The sequence below is a fragment of the Hemitrygon akajei genome, chromosome 4 (assembly GCF_048418815.1).
Source record: "Hemitrygon akajei chromosome 4, sHemAka1.3, whole genome shotgun sequence".
Taxonomy (NCBI): domain Eukaryota; kingdom Metazoa; phylum Chordata; class Chondrichthyes; order Myliobatiformes; family Dasyatidae; genus Hemitrygon; species Hemitrygon akajei.
In genome coordinates this window covers 191,030,398-191,048,268 of record NC_133127.1, presented here as the reverse complement: position 1 = coordinate 191,048,268, position 17,871 = coordinate 191,030,398, and the positions used below count along the sequence as shown (strand labels likewise).

Below are 17,871 nucleotides of genomic sequence, written 5' to 3'. Positions count from 1 at the left end.
CTGAGTTCCTTGGGGGGGGGGGGGGGAAGGGGGGGTGGTGGTGGTGGTGGGGTGTGTGTGTGTGTGTGTGTGTGTGCTTCCAATTTTCAGTATCTATAACTTGTTGGTTTTCAAGGAAATGTGTAGAGGAGGGCTCAGGAAATTCAGAAAGAGAAGGTTTTGCCCTTTAACCCTGCATGGAGGAAGGCAAAGGATCAATTTGTTTGCAAAAGGGATGAATATTTCATGCATCAGCCCTTTGATTTGTGATTCGTGGCAAGCTCACATTAGTATGACTAATATTTGAGGAAGACTCATTAACTAATCCCTTGGAGACCGAGGCTACAGCTATGCGTGTCAACATATTTATCACATCAAATTGAAATTCAACTTTATTTAACAGAATGCATATAAAAAGAAACCCACATAACTGCAGAATTTCACCCTGCATTCTTGCATGCCGTTATGTACCTGGGCAGCATGGTTGCATTGTGGTTATGTTCTCCCTGTAACTGTGTGGGTTTGCTCCTGGTGCTCCGGTTTCCTCCCACAGTCCAAAGATATACCGTGTTAGCAGGTTAATTAGTCACATGGGTGTAATTGGGTGACATGGGCTCGTTGGCCTGTTACCGCGCTGTATCTCGAAACAGATGTTTTGTTCTAAACTTCAACTTCACCTATCACCTCCCTCTTCCCACGCATCCGTTTCTGCTTAATGGAAGCTACTGCTTGGCTTTAAAAAGTAACAACATATTTTTAGAATCCTCAGAGGGAAGAGATGATGCTTCCCCCCCACAAAGTCCCAAATTGGCAAGTCATTGCTTGGAATGATTCAGGCCACGTCCATACCCTTTAGTCAGACTCCATCCCAAATCAGCAGAGTAAAAGACTTAATAACTATGTTTGGCTTAGTGACAGAATTACATGCAGTGGCCATTTCATTAGGTATACCTGTATACCTGCTCCTGGATGCAAATATCTAATCAGCCAATCATGTGGCAGCAACTCAATGCATAAAAGCACGCAGGCATGGTCAGGGGGTTAATTTGTTGTTCAGACCAAACATCAAAATGGGGAAGAAATGTGATCTAAGTGACAATGACTGTGGAATGATTGTTGGTGCCAGATGGGGTGGTTTGAGTATCTCAAAAGCAGCTGATTTCCTGGGATTTTCACATACAAGAGTTTCTAGAGTTTACAGAGAATGGTACAAAACAACAATTTTAAAAAAATCCAGTGAGTGGTAGTTCTGTGGGTGAAAACACCTTGTTAATGACAGAGGTCAGAGGAGAGTGGCCAGACTGGTTCAAGCTGACAGGAAGGTGACAGTGACTCAAATAACTACGTGTTACAACAGGGTGTGTAGAAGAGCATCTCTGAATGCACAGCAGGTTAAACCTTGGAAGTGGACAACAGCAGATCACACCGGATTCCATTCCCGTACCTAGTAAAGTGGCCACTGGGTGTATGTAACAGGGGTTCCCAAACTTTTTTTTTATGCCCTAGACCAATACCATTAAGTGAGGAGTCCAGGCTCAAAAGATCAGAACCTTTGGCAATACAGGTGAGGAGGAATTTCTTTCACCAGACGGTAGTGATTCTGTGGAACTCTTTGCACAGATGGCTGTGGAGATCAAATCATTGGGTATATTTAAAGTGGAGTTTAATAAGTTCTTGATTAGTAAGGACGTCAAAGGTTACGGGGAGAAGGCAGGAGAATGGGGTTGAGGATAATAAATCGGCCACGATGGAAAGGCAGAGCAGATTCGATGGGCTGAATGGCCTAATTCTACTCGTATGCCTTATGATCTAAGAAGTGAAAGGATAACATCAACAATGGTTTAAAATTTGGGGTAAAAAAATAAAAAAGTGAATGCAGAAAGCAGCAAATGACACAAATTATAATCTTCACTGCCTTTTCCTTTTATTTATTGCTACATTTCTTTTTAAAACTAAGATATTACAACTGGGACAGCGGGCGACAAACCCAGACGAGGAAAGCCAGTTCTTCAGTCACACTGGCTTTCCGTACCTCTGTTGCTTCAGGACGAAACAGTGAAAGAAACATTCGAAAAATCTCGGTTGTGAGTCACCCTGGCATCCATTAAGAGCAATGCCAATCCTCAAAAATGCCAGTCACTTTGTCCAGTTCATTCCTCCCAAAGATGTATAAACGATTGCAGAAGTATTATAACACACCCTTTTTATTTTTTTTTAACCCCATAGTTTTTAAAATTCCATAGTTTTGTACACTATAGACATTCTCAAAATTTAGCAGCATGTTAAGTTACCCAAGGCAAAGGACATTGCACCAGTCGCCCTGGGCAGTGATGTCTGGAAAACTAACAAACATCTGATGGGATGGGGACACTCACAAAAATAATCTACATTGCAGGCCGCACTGTGTGTATTAAAACTGATTTCTACAGTCTCAATCACTACACCATGTACATAATCAATAAACAGCCTGTCGATACATTCAGTGATTTGAGAACAGCCCCGAGCTGAAGGCAAAGGTCGGGGTGAACAGCATGATCACGGCATCAGTCAAAGTGACTGATGGAAAAAGAGATACAAAAGAAAAAGAAAACATATTTATGAACACTGGGAGAGAAAAGGAATTTAAAAAACTGAAAGCACTTGCCTGTCAATCCAAATCAAGAAACACTGCTTTGGAGTACGAGAAGAAAACCCTGCCAGTGTGTCATGGCTGGGTTTGAAAAGGATATTATTGTTTAGTGGACACAAGATCCTCTCCCTGCTATTACCAAATCTGGCAAAGGTCCCAACCCCTGATTTTATTCTCCGTCCCAGGCTGCAGTTCCACAGTGCCATGACCACGTTGTACCACTGATGAGTACTTTGAAGAAGTAATTACACCCACTGCAGTTTAAGGGAAGAAGTCCCCCACACCCCCCCTCCAAAATGCATTAACTGTCACACCGCACAATGGAAATGCAGCCCCCCCCCACTTCCCTGTGACTTGGCTGTGAAACGGAAGCTCAGGGGGCTCTGAGTCAGGAGTGGTTGCATCACGAGGACCAGGAATGGATCACTTGCAGAGGGAGAGCAGAGTTTGGACGTCACCGCCGGGTTAACGGTTATTCTTGGCAGCGTCCTTGGCGGCCAGGATCAGGGGAGTCAGGCTGGATAACGGCTTTGCCACCTTCAGGAACTGGTGCTGTTCCCACATGAGGAAAAAAGAGAAATGAAAATTAATTAACAACAATTTTCCAACAGCTCGGGTGCTAAGAATATGCTTTAATCAATAGTAAAGGTGCAGGTATCCTGGGTTTGTTTGTTTTTTTTTAAAAACACATTACTGGACTACTAGACTCTTGATTGAAACTCTTATACGATTAGGCGGATTCTTGCTGTCACAATCTATCTTGTTATGATCTTGCACTTTATCATTTACCTGCACCACACTTTATGTAGCCACTACACTTTATTCTGATTTCTGTTATTGTTTCATCTTGTTCTCCTTCAATGCTTCTCAATGATTTGATCTGTGTGATCGGTACACACTGCCACTTCATCTTGGTGTTGGTGTATTATTGGCACATGTAGCAAGAGAGAGTGACAAGCTTGTCTTGTTCATACAGATAAGATCAGAATGCTGGAAATCTAAAATCAGAATCAGATTTATCATCACTGACTAAAATTAAGTAACATTTGCTGTTTAATGGCAGCAGTACAGTGCAAAACAAAATTACTATATATTTTTTGTAAGTGGTGCTGAAGAAGAAATAACAAGGCAGAGTTCATGCACCATTTAAGATATTTGATGGTGGAGGGGAGGAAGATGTTTCTGAATAATTGAGCGTAGGTCTTCAGACTCCTCTACTGCCTTTCCAATGGGAGTAATGAGAATACTGTCTTTATAAAATAAAAGCCATCTTATTAAATACAAACTTTAAAATAAAAAGATAAAATGCTTGAAACCAGGATTTTTTTGTCAGACCCTGAAAAATCATGTCAGTTTCTCTTCTCAAAGGTGTGGCCTGACCCCCATTGTTTGGGATGGGAAGGGCAAGCAAGGGGTGGTGCACCATCCTGTCTTGGAAAGACACCACCAGCCCTTCACACATCACCAGGACCAAATCTTGGCAAATGTCTGTCCAACTACATAGTAAGCATCTTCACCAGATGGATAAGCAATGGTGCAAATAGATGGACCACTAAAGCCTTTTTCAGAAGACGTTGCGATCCAAGATGACGCATCACCATCACCTTCTCTAGAAGGACCCATAGTGATGCAACAAGATGCATCACCACTACCTTCTCCAGAAGAACTGCAGCAATTCAAGAATATGTATCGCCACCTCCTTCTCCAGACGTTCATATACTGCTTCAAGACTGGTCACATCACCTTCTCCAGATTCAACCACTTTCTCCAGGTCATTAATGGTTGGGCAGCTAATCGCCTGATCGCCAAAATAAAATTTATGAAAGGATGAACTAACTTTCACAGGAATAGATCTCATGAACTGCAAGTGAAAGGGCAGAGCAGATAATTTGTATGTATTTTCTTTCTTAAGTACAAGTACTGGCCAGAACATTGGGGTGAACTGTTTTTCTTCGAACATTAAGAATGTTTTGGAACATGCAAATGTGGCCTTGTTTTAATGTCTTGTTGTTGTGCATTACTTCTCCAGCAACACAACCTCCCCCACCTCTGAACATTGCACTGGGAGTGTCGGCCAGGATCAATTGCAAGTTCTCTAAAGTTGGCCTGTTTCCAAACCACCTGCCTAATAGTGAGAATTTTGCCAACTTAAACAATATTAGCACAACAAAGAATCAATGGAAGAATTATTACAAAGGTAGAGCGTTCCTGTGAAACCTTTCTTAAGCTGAAATGGCGTAAAGCAAAGAACCATTAACTTATATGGGAAAAATTTTCGTAAAGGCAAAAATCCTCTTTGCAATGCGAGAACAGGTTACTAATGTAGGTCTTTTGTAAAAGCGAGATGAGAAGAGGAAGTTTAATGAAGATGTGTGGGCAAGTATTTTTGTTTTTATACAAAAGTGGTGGATGCTAGGGACAGTGATAGAAGTAGATATGATAGTGGCATTTAGATGAAAGGAATGAAGGACTATGCATCATGTGCAAGCAGAAGCAGTTTAGTTTAACTTGGCATAATAGTTGACACAATCATAGAACAATACGGGCCCTTTGGTCCATGAAGTTGTGCCGACATTTTAACATAATCGAAGACTGACCTAACCCTTTTCACTCAAACAGCCCTTTATTTTTGTTTCATTAATGTATCTACCTCTACCACCGTCCCTGACAGGGCATTCCACACACCTACCGGTTTCTGTGTAAAAAACATACCTCTGGCTATGCCTCTTATTATCTTATGCACCTCTGTCAAGTCATCATGGCCTAAAGGCCCTGTTCTTGTTCTGTACTGTTCTATGTTCTATAAATAGATAGAAATTTTAGCATTTTCTATTTCGAAGACTCTGTCCTCTCCATGTTCCAATTCATGCTATTGCATCATTCCTGACTTTGAAATTTCCAGCCAATTAGTCCAGTTTGCTCTTCTTCCCCACAGGCCCATAATTATTTCCTTCAAGGGTATAAATAATTAACTTCTGAAAGTCACTACAGAATCAGTTTCCAATGTCCCTTCTCACAGTACATACTAAATCAGAACTCTTTGTAGAAATAAATATTTCATTAACCATATCTTTCTCAAGGTTCTTTTGTCGAATTATAGAGCCACAGTGCTACAGTGCAGAAGCATTCCCTTCAGCCCATCTAGTTCATGCTGAACTGTTTTCCTGCCTAGTCCCATCGACCTGCACCCGGACCACAGCCCTCCATACCCCTCCTGTCCGCGTACTTATCCGAACTTCTCTTAAATGTTGAAATGGAACCAGCATCCACCACTCCTGCTGGCAGCTCGTCCCACACTATCACCACCCTCTGAATGAGGAAGTTCCCCATAAATAGTTCACCTTTAACCTATGACCTCTAGTTCTAGTCTCATCCAGACTTAGTGGAAAAAGCCTGCTTGCATTCAACCTACCTATACCCCTCATAATTTTGTGTACCTCTACCAAATCCCCCCTCATTCTTCCTACTCTCCAGGGGTTAAAGTCCTAACCTATTCAACCTTTCCCTATAAATTAGGTCCTCATATTTTGGGAACATCCTTGTAAATTTCCTCTGTACTCTTTCAATCTTATTGATAATCGTTCCTGTAGGTAGGTGACCAGAACGGCACACAATACTGCAAATTTAGCCTCACCAATGTCTTATAGAACTTCAACATAACATCCCAACTCCAGCACTCAATACTAACATTTTAATACTAAAATACTTGTGCCTTTGCTCTCTGGTTTTTAATGAGAAGGAATTGTTTCTGAGAGGTGACTAATTAATTTTGGGCACCTATATTAAAACATGTTGACTCATCTAACCTGGAGCAGCTCCTTGGCAGACCCTCTCTTCTCCACATCCATCTCGAGGCAGCGATTAAGGAAGTCCCTAAATATAGACGACAGCTTTTCAGGATTCTGTAACTCCGGAGTGCCGTTCGTTGCTATTAAATACAATGCCTAGAAAAATAAGATTCCAAAAAAAAGTTAATTGGGTAGATGCCCACCAGTAAAAGAACAAAAACATTGAGTTCATGGAAGTTTTTGATCAGATCTTAACTGAGAAATTGCTGTTTGCTTTTGTACTTACAAAACTTTTCAAAGTAAAACTTATTATCAAAGTACATACATGTTAAGTCATAAGACATAGGAGGAGAATAAGGCCATTCAGCCCTTTAGTCTGCTCTGCTATTGCATTGTGGCTGATTTACTATCCCTCTCAACCCCATTCTCCTGCCTTCACCCCGTAACCTTTGATGCCTTAACTAATCAAGAACCTATCAACCTCCACCTTAAACATACCCAATGACTTGGCCTCCACAGCCACCTGGGGCAATGAATTCCACAATTCCACAGATTCACCACCCTCTGGCAAAAGATCTCGAGTATTTATATGGAGCATTGGTTTCCTCACTGGAAGCAGCTCAAAGCTGGTTTAATAGTCTAATACTGCGAATGAGTGGGTTGTCTTCCAGGAAGCTACTGGACAGGCTAGACTTGCATCCACTCACTGGATGACAGGTGATATGATTGAGATATACAGGATCCTGAGGTGTGCACATGGAGAAAACATTTCCTCTTGTGGAATAATCTGTAACCAGCTGTCACTATTTGTAAAGCGAGGATGCACTTAAGGTAGAAGGTCACAAATCCTTAGAACTCTTCCTCAAAGGATGGTGGAAACAAAGTCTTTTAAGGCAGAGTTAGATATATTCTTATATAGGACCCAGAACAGTACAGAAGAATATAGGCCCTCTGGCCCATGATGTTTTGCCAATCTTTTAATGTACTCCAAGAGCAATCTAATCCTTTCCTCCCAACATATCCCTCCATTTTTCTATCATCCATCTGTCTAACAGTCGCTTAAACCTCCCTAATGTATCTGTTTCTACCGCCACCCTTGGCAGCATGCTCCATCTACCTAACTCTGTAAAAAAAAAACTTACCTCTGACATTCACCCATACTTTCCTCTAATCACATTAAAATTATGCCCCCTCATATTAGCATTTCTGCTCTGGGAATAAGTCTCTGATTATCCACTCGATCTATGCCTCTTATCATCCTGTACACATCGATCAAGTCATCTCTCATCCTCCTTCGTTCAAAAGATAAAAGCCTTAGGTCACTCTAGTTTGCCAAGAGATAGGTGGGTCAAAGGGACTGTTCCTATTCTGTAGTACTCCATGTCACTATCATTATCCCAGATTTGTAGCGGAGCTCCAGTCTTTAATACGTTGACTTGGGAGGCAAAACTATTATCTCTGGGAAAGAAATTAGATCCCTACCAATCTCAAAGATGTCAGGGATGAACATTAGGGTTCTGGTTGGGATGGGATACAATTCAAGTCAAGTCAAGTCAACTTTTATTGTAATTTTGACCATAACTGCTGGTACAGTGCACAGTAAAAATGAGATGTTTTTCAGGACCATGGTGTTACATGACACAGTATAAAAAACTAGACTGAACTATGTAATAAAAAAAACACAGAAAGCTAGACTACAGGCCTACACTGGACTGCATAAAGTGCACAAAAACAGTGCAGGCATTACAATAAATAATAAACAGGACAGTAGGGCAATGTATCAGTCCAGGCTTCGGGTATTGAGGAGTCTGATAGCTTGGGGGAAGAAACTGTTACATAGTCTGGTCGTGAGAGCCCGAATGCTTCGGAGCCTTTTCCCAGATGGCAGGAGGGAGAAGAGATTGTATGAGGGGTGCACGGGGTCCTTCATAATGCTGTTTCCTTTGCGGATGCAGCGTGTAGTGTAAATGTCTGTGATGGCGGGAAGAGAGACCCCGATGATCTTCTCAGCTGACCTCACTATCCGCTGCAGGGTCTTGCGATCTGAGATGGTGCAATTTCCGAACCAGGCAGAGATGCAGCTGCTCAGGATGCTCTCAATACAACCCCTGTAGAATTGTTAAGGCTTGTTGGAGACGTATCAAATCTATTATTTTGATTGCCTATCACACAGTGGTACAACAACAGCAGCAGTGAGCTCCCAAGGCAGCATTAGGATAGGTTTGACATCAGACAAAGATGTCACCAGAACATCGGTACAATTAAGCCTTGTCACCATTGCATGACAAGGTTGAGTTCAGCAATACCTCTATCACAAAGTGGTGGATACAACCCGGTCCATCACAGGAAAATCCTTCCCCACCACTGAACACATCTATAAGAGTGCTTCCGCATGAGAGCAGCATGCATCATCAATGACCTCCACTGTCCAGGCTGTGCTCTCTTCTCACTGCTGTCGTCGGGAAGGAGGTACAGGAGCCTTGGGTCCCACCCCTCCAGGTTCAGGAACAGTTCTTATCCTAGAACCATCAGGCTCCTGAACCAGCATAGAGAACTTCACTCATCTCAACAGTGAACTGATTCCACAACCTATAGCATCACTTTCAAGGACTCTACAACTCCTGTTCTCAATATTACTTATTTACTACCTTGCCGAGGACTGTCTGTCCCACTCCCATCAGTGAGGAGGCTACGTAGCATCCATCCAGGATGGTGAGATTCAAAAAGTTATCTTCCCCATGCAATACAGTTGATCAACCCCTCCACACACCCACCACCATTACGTTATCATTTCCTGTCAGTTACCTATGTAGACACTCCTGTGCCTAGTGTCACTTTATGAACGCACATTCAACCTATGTTTGTATGCAATCTTATGTATTTCTATCTATTATGATCTTTATCTTATTGTGTTTATTTTTGTGCTACATCAGATCTGGAGTAACAATTATTTTGTTCTCCTTTACACTTGTGTACTAGATATGGCATTAAACAATTTTGAATTATATCACTTTTTGTACTTGCACACATGGTCTCTTTTGCACATTGGCTGTCAGTCTTTACTTATGTGTCCTTTTCACCGATTCTAGTGTATTTCTTTGTCCTATTGTGAATGCTTGAAAGAAAATAAATCTCAAGGTAGCGTATGGAGACATATATGTACTTTGATAACAAATTTACCTCGGGGCCTCATCACCCAGGCATACCAAGGTTGGGTTCCACCAACACCTCTATCAATAAAATCAGGAGAACAGAGCGAATCTTACCCGCAGAGGGTTCTCATTAAGGTATGGAGGTTCTCCCTCAATCATTTCAATCGCCATTATTCCCAGCGACCAAATGTCGACCTTGGGGCCGTATGCTTTTCTCGTCACCACCTCGGGCGCCATCCAGTAGGGAGTGCCTACCATTGTGCTTCGTTTGCTCTGCTCGGGCGTAATCTGAGCGCAGAAGCCAAAGTCAGCTGAGGAGAAAAGAAACAGATTGGTCTAGCAATGTTTGTCAGATGCAGATTAGTTTACACACCAGTGTGCATGAAGTTCCTTGATCATGTGAAACTCATGGAATAAACAGTGCACAAGCTAATAATATCGCCGGTACCACGAATTTGTCTCAGATTGTGAGTAGTTTATTAACCTTTTGCTTTTCTTTATTTAGAGATACAGCACAATAACAGGCCCTTCTGGCCCAACGAGCCTGTGCTGCCCAATTACACCCGTGACTAATTAAAATGGAATTAAATAAGTGCAAAAAGAGCCACATGAAAAACAAAGTGAGGTACTGTTTATGGGTTGGTTCATTGTCTATTCAGAAATCTAATGGCAGAGGGGAAGAGCTGTTCCGAAAATGTTCAGTGTCTGTCTTCAAGCTTCCTTCACTCCTCATTGATGGTAGCAATGAGAAGAGAGCACGTTTGCTTTATGAGGGGTCCTTACTGATGGATGCTGCTTTTTGGAGGCACTGCCTTTGGAAGACGTCATCATTTCTAAGGGGGCTAGTGATCATGATGGAACTGGTCGAGTTTTCAACCCTTTGCAGCTTTTTCCAATCACGTGCAGTGTTCCCTCCATACCAGATGGTGAAGCAGGCAGTTAGAATGCTCTCCCCAAGTATAAGTGCAGAAATTTGCAAAGAGTCTTTGGTGTCATACCAAATCTCCTCAAACTCTTGACGGAATATAGCCATTGTTGTGCCTTCTTTGTAATTGTATCAATATGTTAGACACAGGATAGATCAGAGAAGCTGACACCTAGGAAGTGCTCACCCTTTCCACTACTGATCCTGGTGCGTGTGCCCTCGACTTTCCCTTCCTAAAGTTTACAATCAATTCCTCAGTCTTACAGACATTGGAGTGTACTTAACCAGCTGGTCGATTCCCTGATCATTACTGGAAATTCTGTCAGCAACAGATGTGTCATCAGCAAATTTATAAATGGCATTTTTATATATTAACTTTAGATAGGAACTGACCCAACCCTGTTTTATACCTCTGCTGACATCAATGTTTGTCAATTAAACAATGGGTTTCATATTAAGAGCTCTGAGTGTCAGATGTTTCTGACCACATCATTTCCTCATGAAGAATAAAAATCCCACACAGATGATGGAAATCTGAAACTGCAACAAAAATCCTGGAAACGCACGGGCAAGAGACTCTTTGTTAGAACTGAGAAAGGGATTAAAATGTCAGTCTTAGATGGCAGACTGTAAATACTGGAGACAAGATTAAAAACAGAACGTAGGGAGGATGCAGTGGGTCAAGCAGCATCATTGGAGACAAGAGATGTAAGTTATCCTCTGGGATGAGGCCCAGCATCAGGGCTGAGACAGATGTGAATTTTATATTGCTGGAAGATATCTCAACCCAAAATGTCAACTAATTATTCCTCTCCATAGCCGCTGCCTGACTTGCTGAGTTCCTCCAGCATTTTGAGCACATTGCTCTGGATTTCCAGCATCTACAGAATCTCATGTTTATAATCTGCTGTCCTTTCTATTGCTCTTTCAGGAATCTGATGAAAGATCTCTGACCAGAAACATTTAACTGTTTCTATTTCTGCAGAAGTTGTCTCACCTTCTGAGGGTTTCCAATAGATGTTATTACATTGATTTACATTAGGCAGAGGCTCAGGGGGAAATGGTTTCGGAGGTGACTATTCTAGCCAAAAATGAACTCCTTGATCATTTGCAACAAATCTTCACGAATCAGGATGTTCTACACTTGCAACCATTAAAACAAAACACAAAATAATAATAGATGGGGACATGAGTGTTCCTTTGTCAAAGACCACACTACAACTTAATGTTCTTATTCAAGCATTCACACTGATAACGTCTTTAACAAATAAAATTTGATTTTAATATGCTTATATCTTAAATGTATAATCTTGTTATTTAATGTGTTAATAAAGCATATACGACTATCACAAATTCATTACTTTAATATTTTGATAACTATTTAAATATAATTTCTTTTGTCATCCTATGTATTTTACTTTATATATTTAAATATATTATTCTGAGAAGGTGCCCACAAGCTTCATTGGACTGCCAAAGAAGTCCATGACATAGAAAAAAGTTAAAAGCTCCTGCTATAAAGGCTTAATAGTTCTCAATGCACCGGAACTTTCTTGTCCGTACATAGCACCTGATGCAGAAATTTAAAAATCAAACAACAGTGCATATCAGATTCAAGATTAAAATGTACTGCAAATGATGCATTTCACTGAATGTTTTAATGTGAAAGAGAAATTTAAATCTAGAGTATGCTGCATGCAAATAAAAAGAAAATTGTATTGACATGCAAATCATCAACAGTCTGTGTGTTTGTATGAATAACAAAGGCTACATCCACACTAGACCGGATAATTGTGAAAATGCCGGTTTCGCGTAAAAACGATAGGCGTCCACACTATGCGTTTTTAAAAATGTCTGTCCACATTGAAACGGATATTTCGGCGAATCTCCTCCTACTGCGCATGCGCAGGACACATCTACCGAAAACAAGCGACATGTTTGGTGTCAAATCTCGCTGTGAAAGACGGTGCGTGTTTGTTCACAGACTAGAAAAACTTAAAATAATGGACAGCTGTTGGCTCTCGTGCAGGAGGATTTAAAAGTAAAAAAACAAATACTGAAGCATATAGAGGCAACCGACAGGGAGTTCACGGACAGTATGACCCGGCCTACGACGAACATTTTAGAAAAAAAAGGAATGCCTGGATATTGGAGGTTCCCCACATGCTCCATGGAGTTCGTAATAACTTTAGTATATATATTTATTTCTTTCCCCAAGTAACCAATTATTTCATCTTCGGAGCACCTATATATTTAATCCTGTCTTTTGTAAATAAGGGCGCCAAATTTTCAAAAATGTTTCATATTTATCTCTTAAATTATAAGTAATTTTTTCAAGTGGAATACAGCCATAAATTTCGTTCTTCCAACGATCTATACTTAGATATGTATCCGATTTCTAAGTCACTGCAATAGCTTTTTTGGCTACTGCCAATGCAATTTTTATAAATTCTTTCTGATATTTATTCAATTTGGATATCGGTTTTATCCCTTCAATATTACCTAGTAAAAGTAATATTGGGTTGTGTGGAAGTTGAAAACTGACCAGCTCTGTTGCATTAATAAAGCACTTTGTTAAATGTGTAAAACATGTCTGTATCAGTGTTATCTTGTATTTCCATACAATGTTACATTAGGCTGTTACACATCTATTGTCAGAGAAGTACTTGCATAAATAGGTAAACCACCTTCATACGAGCAAGGAAAGAAAACAAGGCAAAGTGAGTATACTTATTTATTCAGTAAGTTATTGGTCAAAGTATTTGTTGAGTACATTTCTAACTCTTCTGGCTTCAGTCTCATTGCCGTCTGTTCTGAAATTGTTAGGTTGTGTTCAACAAAACAATGAAATGGCGCGCTGCTGTCTGACAGCGTTTTCAGATTTCTCTGGTTACCCCATCCACACTGATCTGCCCAAGCGGCGTTTTCAAAAATACACACCCTGGAAAGTGTTTCTGAAAAGCTCCGGTTTCGGGGGACAAAAACACCATTTTAGAGTGGACGGAGGGTAAAAACAAAGAGAAAAAGCTTCAGTTACGGATTTATCCGGTGTAGTGTGGACATAGCCAAAGTAGCTGTTGCAGGCTCTTCGACTTAATGAAGGTATCATTTTACCTTACAAACCGTATCAAGAATCAAACAATTCCCAACATCTGTTTCCAAGCAATTAACAGTCAACCACAGTGATGAGAGTGGAGTCACACCTCGGTCAAACAGAACCCTGATCGGTGGCACTGTAATGGCTGATTTATACCTGTGCATACAGGCTACGCCGCAGCCTACGCCATAACCCTAGTTGGCCGTGGGGTTTCTATGCCACTGTGTTGAGTTTCTTTGTGAGAGACATGGACGAGGAAATGCATTTCAAACATTTTCGCATGTCGGCAGGTAGATTTGACGATTTGGTCCATCTATTTCGCATCGGTGTACAGACACGGCTGAGAAGAAGCAACCGGAAATGCGATGCTACCAAGCGGACCAATCATAGTTGTTGCGGTCTGCGTCGCTGCAACACGAGTAACTTTTCTGGAGAGGTGCACATCACCCTATGGAGTAGGTTACAGCGTAGGTACGGCGTAGGGTACATGATACCTACGGCGTAGATGCAACGCACAAGTATAAATCAGCCTTTACACTACTGTGCCACCCCACGTTGACCTGCAATTCCTTTCCTCCTACAGATGCTGCTCGATATGCCGAGCTCCTCCAGCTGATTGATTGTTGCTCCAGATTCCAATGTCTGCCATCTCTTGTGTCTCCTTATATATATATATATATATATATATATATATATACATACATATATATATACACACACACACACACACATACATACACACACATATATATAAATTAAACCCTCCCCCCAAGAAATGTAGCCCTGTTAACGTTGGTGAATGGGCAGGAAAACTGGATCATTTGCATCCTTTACTCGTCTCCATCGTGGATACCAGCCTCAAGGACATCTTCAAAAGACGATGCCTTAAAAAGGTGGTATCCATCATTAAGGACTCTTATCACCCAGTATGTACCTCCCCCCTTCCCTCTACCATCAGGGAGGAAGCTTGAAGACACACACTCAACATTTTAGGGACAGTCTCTATCAATTCACCATCAGATTTCTAAACCAACCCATGAAAACTACCTTGGCATCTTAGCTCTCAACATTTAATTAAATATTTTAATTTGCATTTCTTATTATAATTTATAGCATTTATGTATTGCACTTTACTACTGCCACAAAACAATAAATTTTACAACATACAGTGCCTATAAAAAGTACTCACCCACCCCAACCCCCTCAAAAGTTTTTATGTTTGTTTTACAACATTGAAATACAATGGACTTAATTTGGCTCTTTTGACACTGATCAACAGAAAAAGACTTTTGTGCCAAAGTGAAAAAAGATCTCTACAAAGTGATCTAAATGAATTACAAATATAAAACACAAAATACACAAAATAATTGATTCATCCCCTTTAATATGACACACCAACAGTGGTGCAGCCAATTGGTTTTAGAAGTCACATAATTAGTTAAATGGAGATCACCTGTGTGCAGTCAAGGTGTTTCAATTGATTGTGTTTAAAAAAAACTCCTGTGTCTGTAAGGTCCATTTGAGGAATTGGGGATATTAAAAAAAACCATTTTGAACCTATATAACCTCTGGCTAAAAGAATAATTGGGACTGAATAGGAATTTTTGAACTGAAGTAAACTCTGCCTTCAGCAGCCAGCTAAGACAGGCTCATTACCAGTTCACCTCGGCTTGCAGAGAGACATTGAGAGTTTGATAACACTGTACATTGTAGGAGAAGGAGGGCTCACCGATAAGGACAGGAAGGAACATCCATCTGTAATTAAGTCAGGGCCTAGCAAAGGGAATAACTGATAAGGACTGGACAGCACATCCATCTGTAATTAAGCCTTGATCTAGCAGACTCACTTATCTGCAACTACTTTTCGCACCAACAGACTTGGTGGGCGTACCAATTCAAATGACATCTTGCAACTGTAATGTAATGTGTAAATATACGGCTGTAACCGGAGAGAATGGGTACACTTGTCAGATGGTGCCTTCCCTCTGACAACTGGGTCTCAAACACCTGCAGGAGGGTGTGCATTAAACTGTGGTAACTATAAGAAGTTGGTCCCCCGAGTTTTATTCAGATTCGACTTTAACAATTGCTGCTGAGTCAGTATCCATGAAGAAGTAAAACAACACCATGAAGACAAAAGAACACTCCAAGCAGCTCCGCAAAAAGGTTATTGAAAAGCACAAGTCGGGAGATGGGTACAAGAAAATTTCCAGCTCACTAAATATCCTTTTGAATACAGTTAAGTCAATCATCAAGAAATGAAAAGTCTGCCTAGAGCAGGTCGTCCTCAAAAAACAGTGACCGTGCAAGAAGGGACTAGACAGGGAGGTCACCCAGAGACCTATGACAACTCTGGATGAACGGAAAGCTTCAGTGGCTGAAATGGGAGAGTGGTAAAGAGAATGCCACTGTTAAAAAAAACTCACATGAAATTTCAGCTAGAGTTTGCTAGAAGGCATGTGGGAGACTGAAGTCAGCTGGGAGGTTCTATGGTCTGATGAAACAAAAATTAAGCTTTTTCCACCAGACTAAATGTCATGTTTGGCATAAGCCAAACACTGCACATCATGAACAGCACACATCCCTACCGTGAAGCACGGTGGTGGCTGCATCGTGCTGTGGAGATGTTTCACTGCAGCCGGCCCTGGAACACTTGTGAAGGTAAAAGGCAAAATGAATGCAGCAAAATACAGGGGAATCTTGGAGGAAAATCTCATGCAGTCTGCAAGAGAACTGTGACTTCGTAGAAGATTTGTTTTCCAGCAAGACAATGACCCCAAGCATAAAGTCAAAGCTCTGTACAAACGGCTTAAAAGCAACAAAGTTAGTGTCTTGGAGTGGCCAAGTCAGAATCCAGACCTCAATCCAATTGAGAATTTGTAGCTGGACTTGAAAAGGGCTGTTCACTCACAATCCCCATGCAATCTGACAGAGCTTGAGCAGTTTTGTAAAGAAGCATGTGGAAAGATTACAGTGTCCAGATGTGCAAAGCTGATAGAGACCTAGCCACATGGACTCAAGGCTGTAATTGGTGCCAAAGGTGTATCTACTGAATACTGACCTGAAGGTGGTGAATACTTCTGCAATCAACTGTTTTGTGTTTTATATTTGTGAATATAGTTTGTTATATATTTGTTAATTTATTTATATTAATTTAGATTACTTCGTAGAGATCGGTTTTCACTTTGACACGAGTCTTTTTCTGTTGATCAGCGTCAAAAAAGCCTAATTAAATCCATTGTGATTCAATTCTGTAAGACGGTAAAGCATGATAACTTCTGGGGGGGTGAATACTTTTTATAGGCACTGTACGTCAGTATAACAACCTGATTGTGATTCTATCCTGCTATGCAATACTAAGGCAGGCCTGAGCTTGCTGAACTAAAAATAAAACAGAAAATAAAATGAAGGCTGCCACCCCTTAAAATAGGTGAAAATTTATGGCTCATCACTGACACTCAATAGATCACTTGCTATATTTATAAAGTGTTTTGTTTTTAGAAGCTGCACATGGCCCCTCCATACTCCCAACCAGACACGGGATTATATTTGGAGACCACAGCACCATTCGTGTTCCAAATTCTCATACTTCTGATGACACAGGTAGGTCATTCAGTTGGATGAATATCCCAGCTCTCAGAACAATCTAATCAACCCTGTTTCATAGAACATACAGTGTAAAACATCCTATAGAATATTACAGCACAGTACAGGCACTTTGGCCCACAATGTTGTCAAATTCATCACTGTTTAGAACTGGTCTTTGATTTAGCCTCCAGCAGTGTTTCTCTTTCAGGATTCACTCTCCAAGCAACCATAGAACATAGCAAATACAGGCCTTTCAGCCCATGGTGTTGTACCAACCTTTTAACCTGCTCCAAGATCAATCTAACTTTTGTCTCCTACATAGATCTCCATTTTTCTATCATCCATGTGCCTATCTAAAAGTATCTTCATTGGCCCTAATGTATCTGCCACCAACACCACCCCTCAATGCGTTCCACACACCCATCACTCTCTAGGTCAAAAACTTATCTTTGATATCCTTCCTGTACCATCCTCCAATCACCATAAAATTATGCCCACTTGTATTGGCTACTTCCGCCTTGGGAAAAGTTGCTGGCTACCAACACGATCTATGACTCTTATCATTTCAGCACTTACTTTGTAGCAACTTCTTTTCCCTCTCACACTCTGCATACCCATCCCTTCTCCCACTATGTCATCTTTGATCCTCACCAATTTTTATTGAAGCCCTAGAGGAATGCCTCCAATCCGGATGCAAAGACAGCCTGCAATGG

The 17,871-nt window shown here is 41.0% G+C and overlaps 1 protein-coding gene across 4 annotated transcripts in view; it reads right to left on the bottom strand.

Moving 5' to 3' along the window:
* Nucleotides 1-1,878: 1,878 nt before the first annotated feature.
* The window catches only part of pak1 (p21 protein (Cdc42/Rac)-activated kinase 1), a 300,561-nt gene continuing 284,568 nt past the window's right edge, over nt 1,879-17,871 (bottom strand). For all 4 annotated transcript variants that reach the window (XM_073044260.1, XM_073044259.1, XM_073044258.1 and 1 more), the window contains 3 exons: nt 9,663-9,859; nt 6,415-6,552; nt 1,879-3,160 (listed from right to left, as the gene is read on the bottom strand). In XM_073044260.1, coding sequence (XP_072900361.1) covers nt 3,074-3,160; nt 6,415-6,552; nt 9,663-9,859 — 422 coding nt within the window. In that variant the 3' untranslated portion in view covers nt 1,879-3,073. The remainder of the gene's footprint in view (nt 3,161-6,414; nt 6,553-9,662; nt 9,860-17,871) is intronic.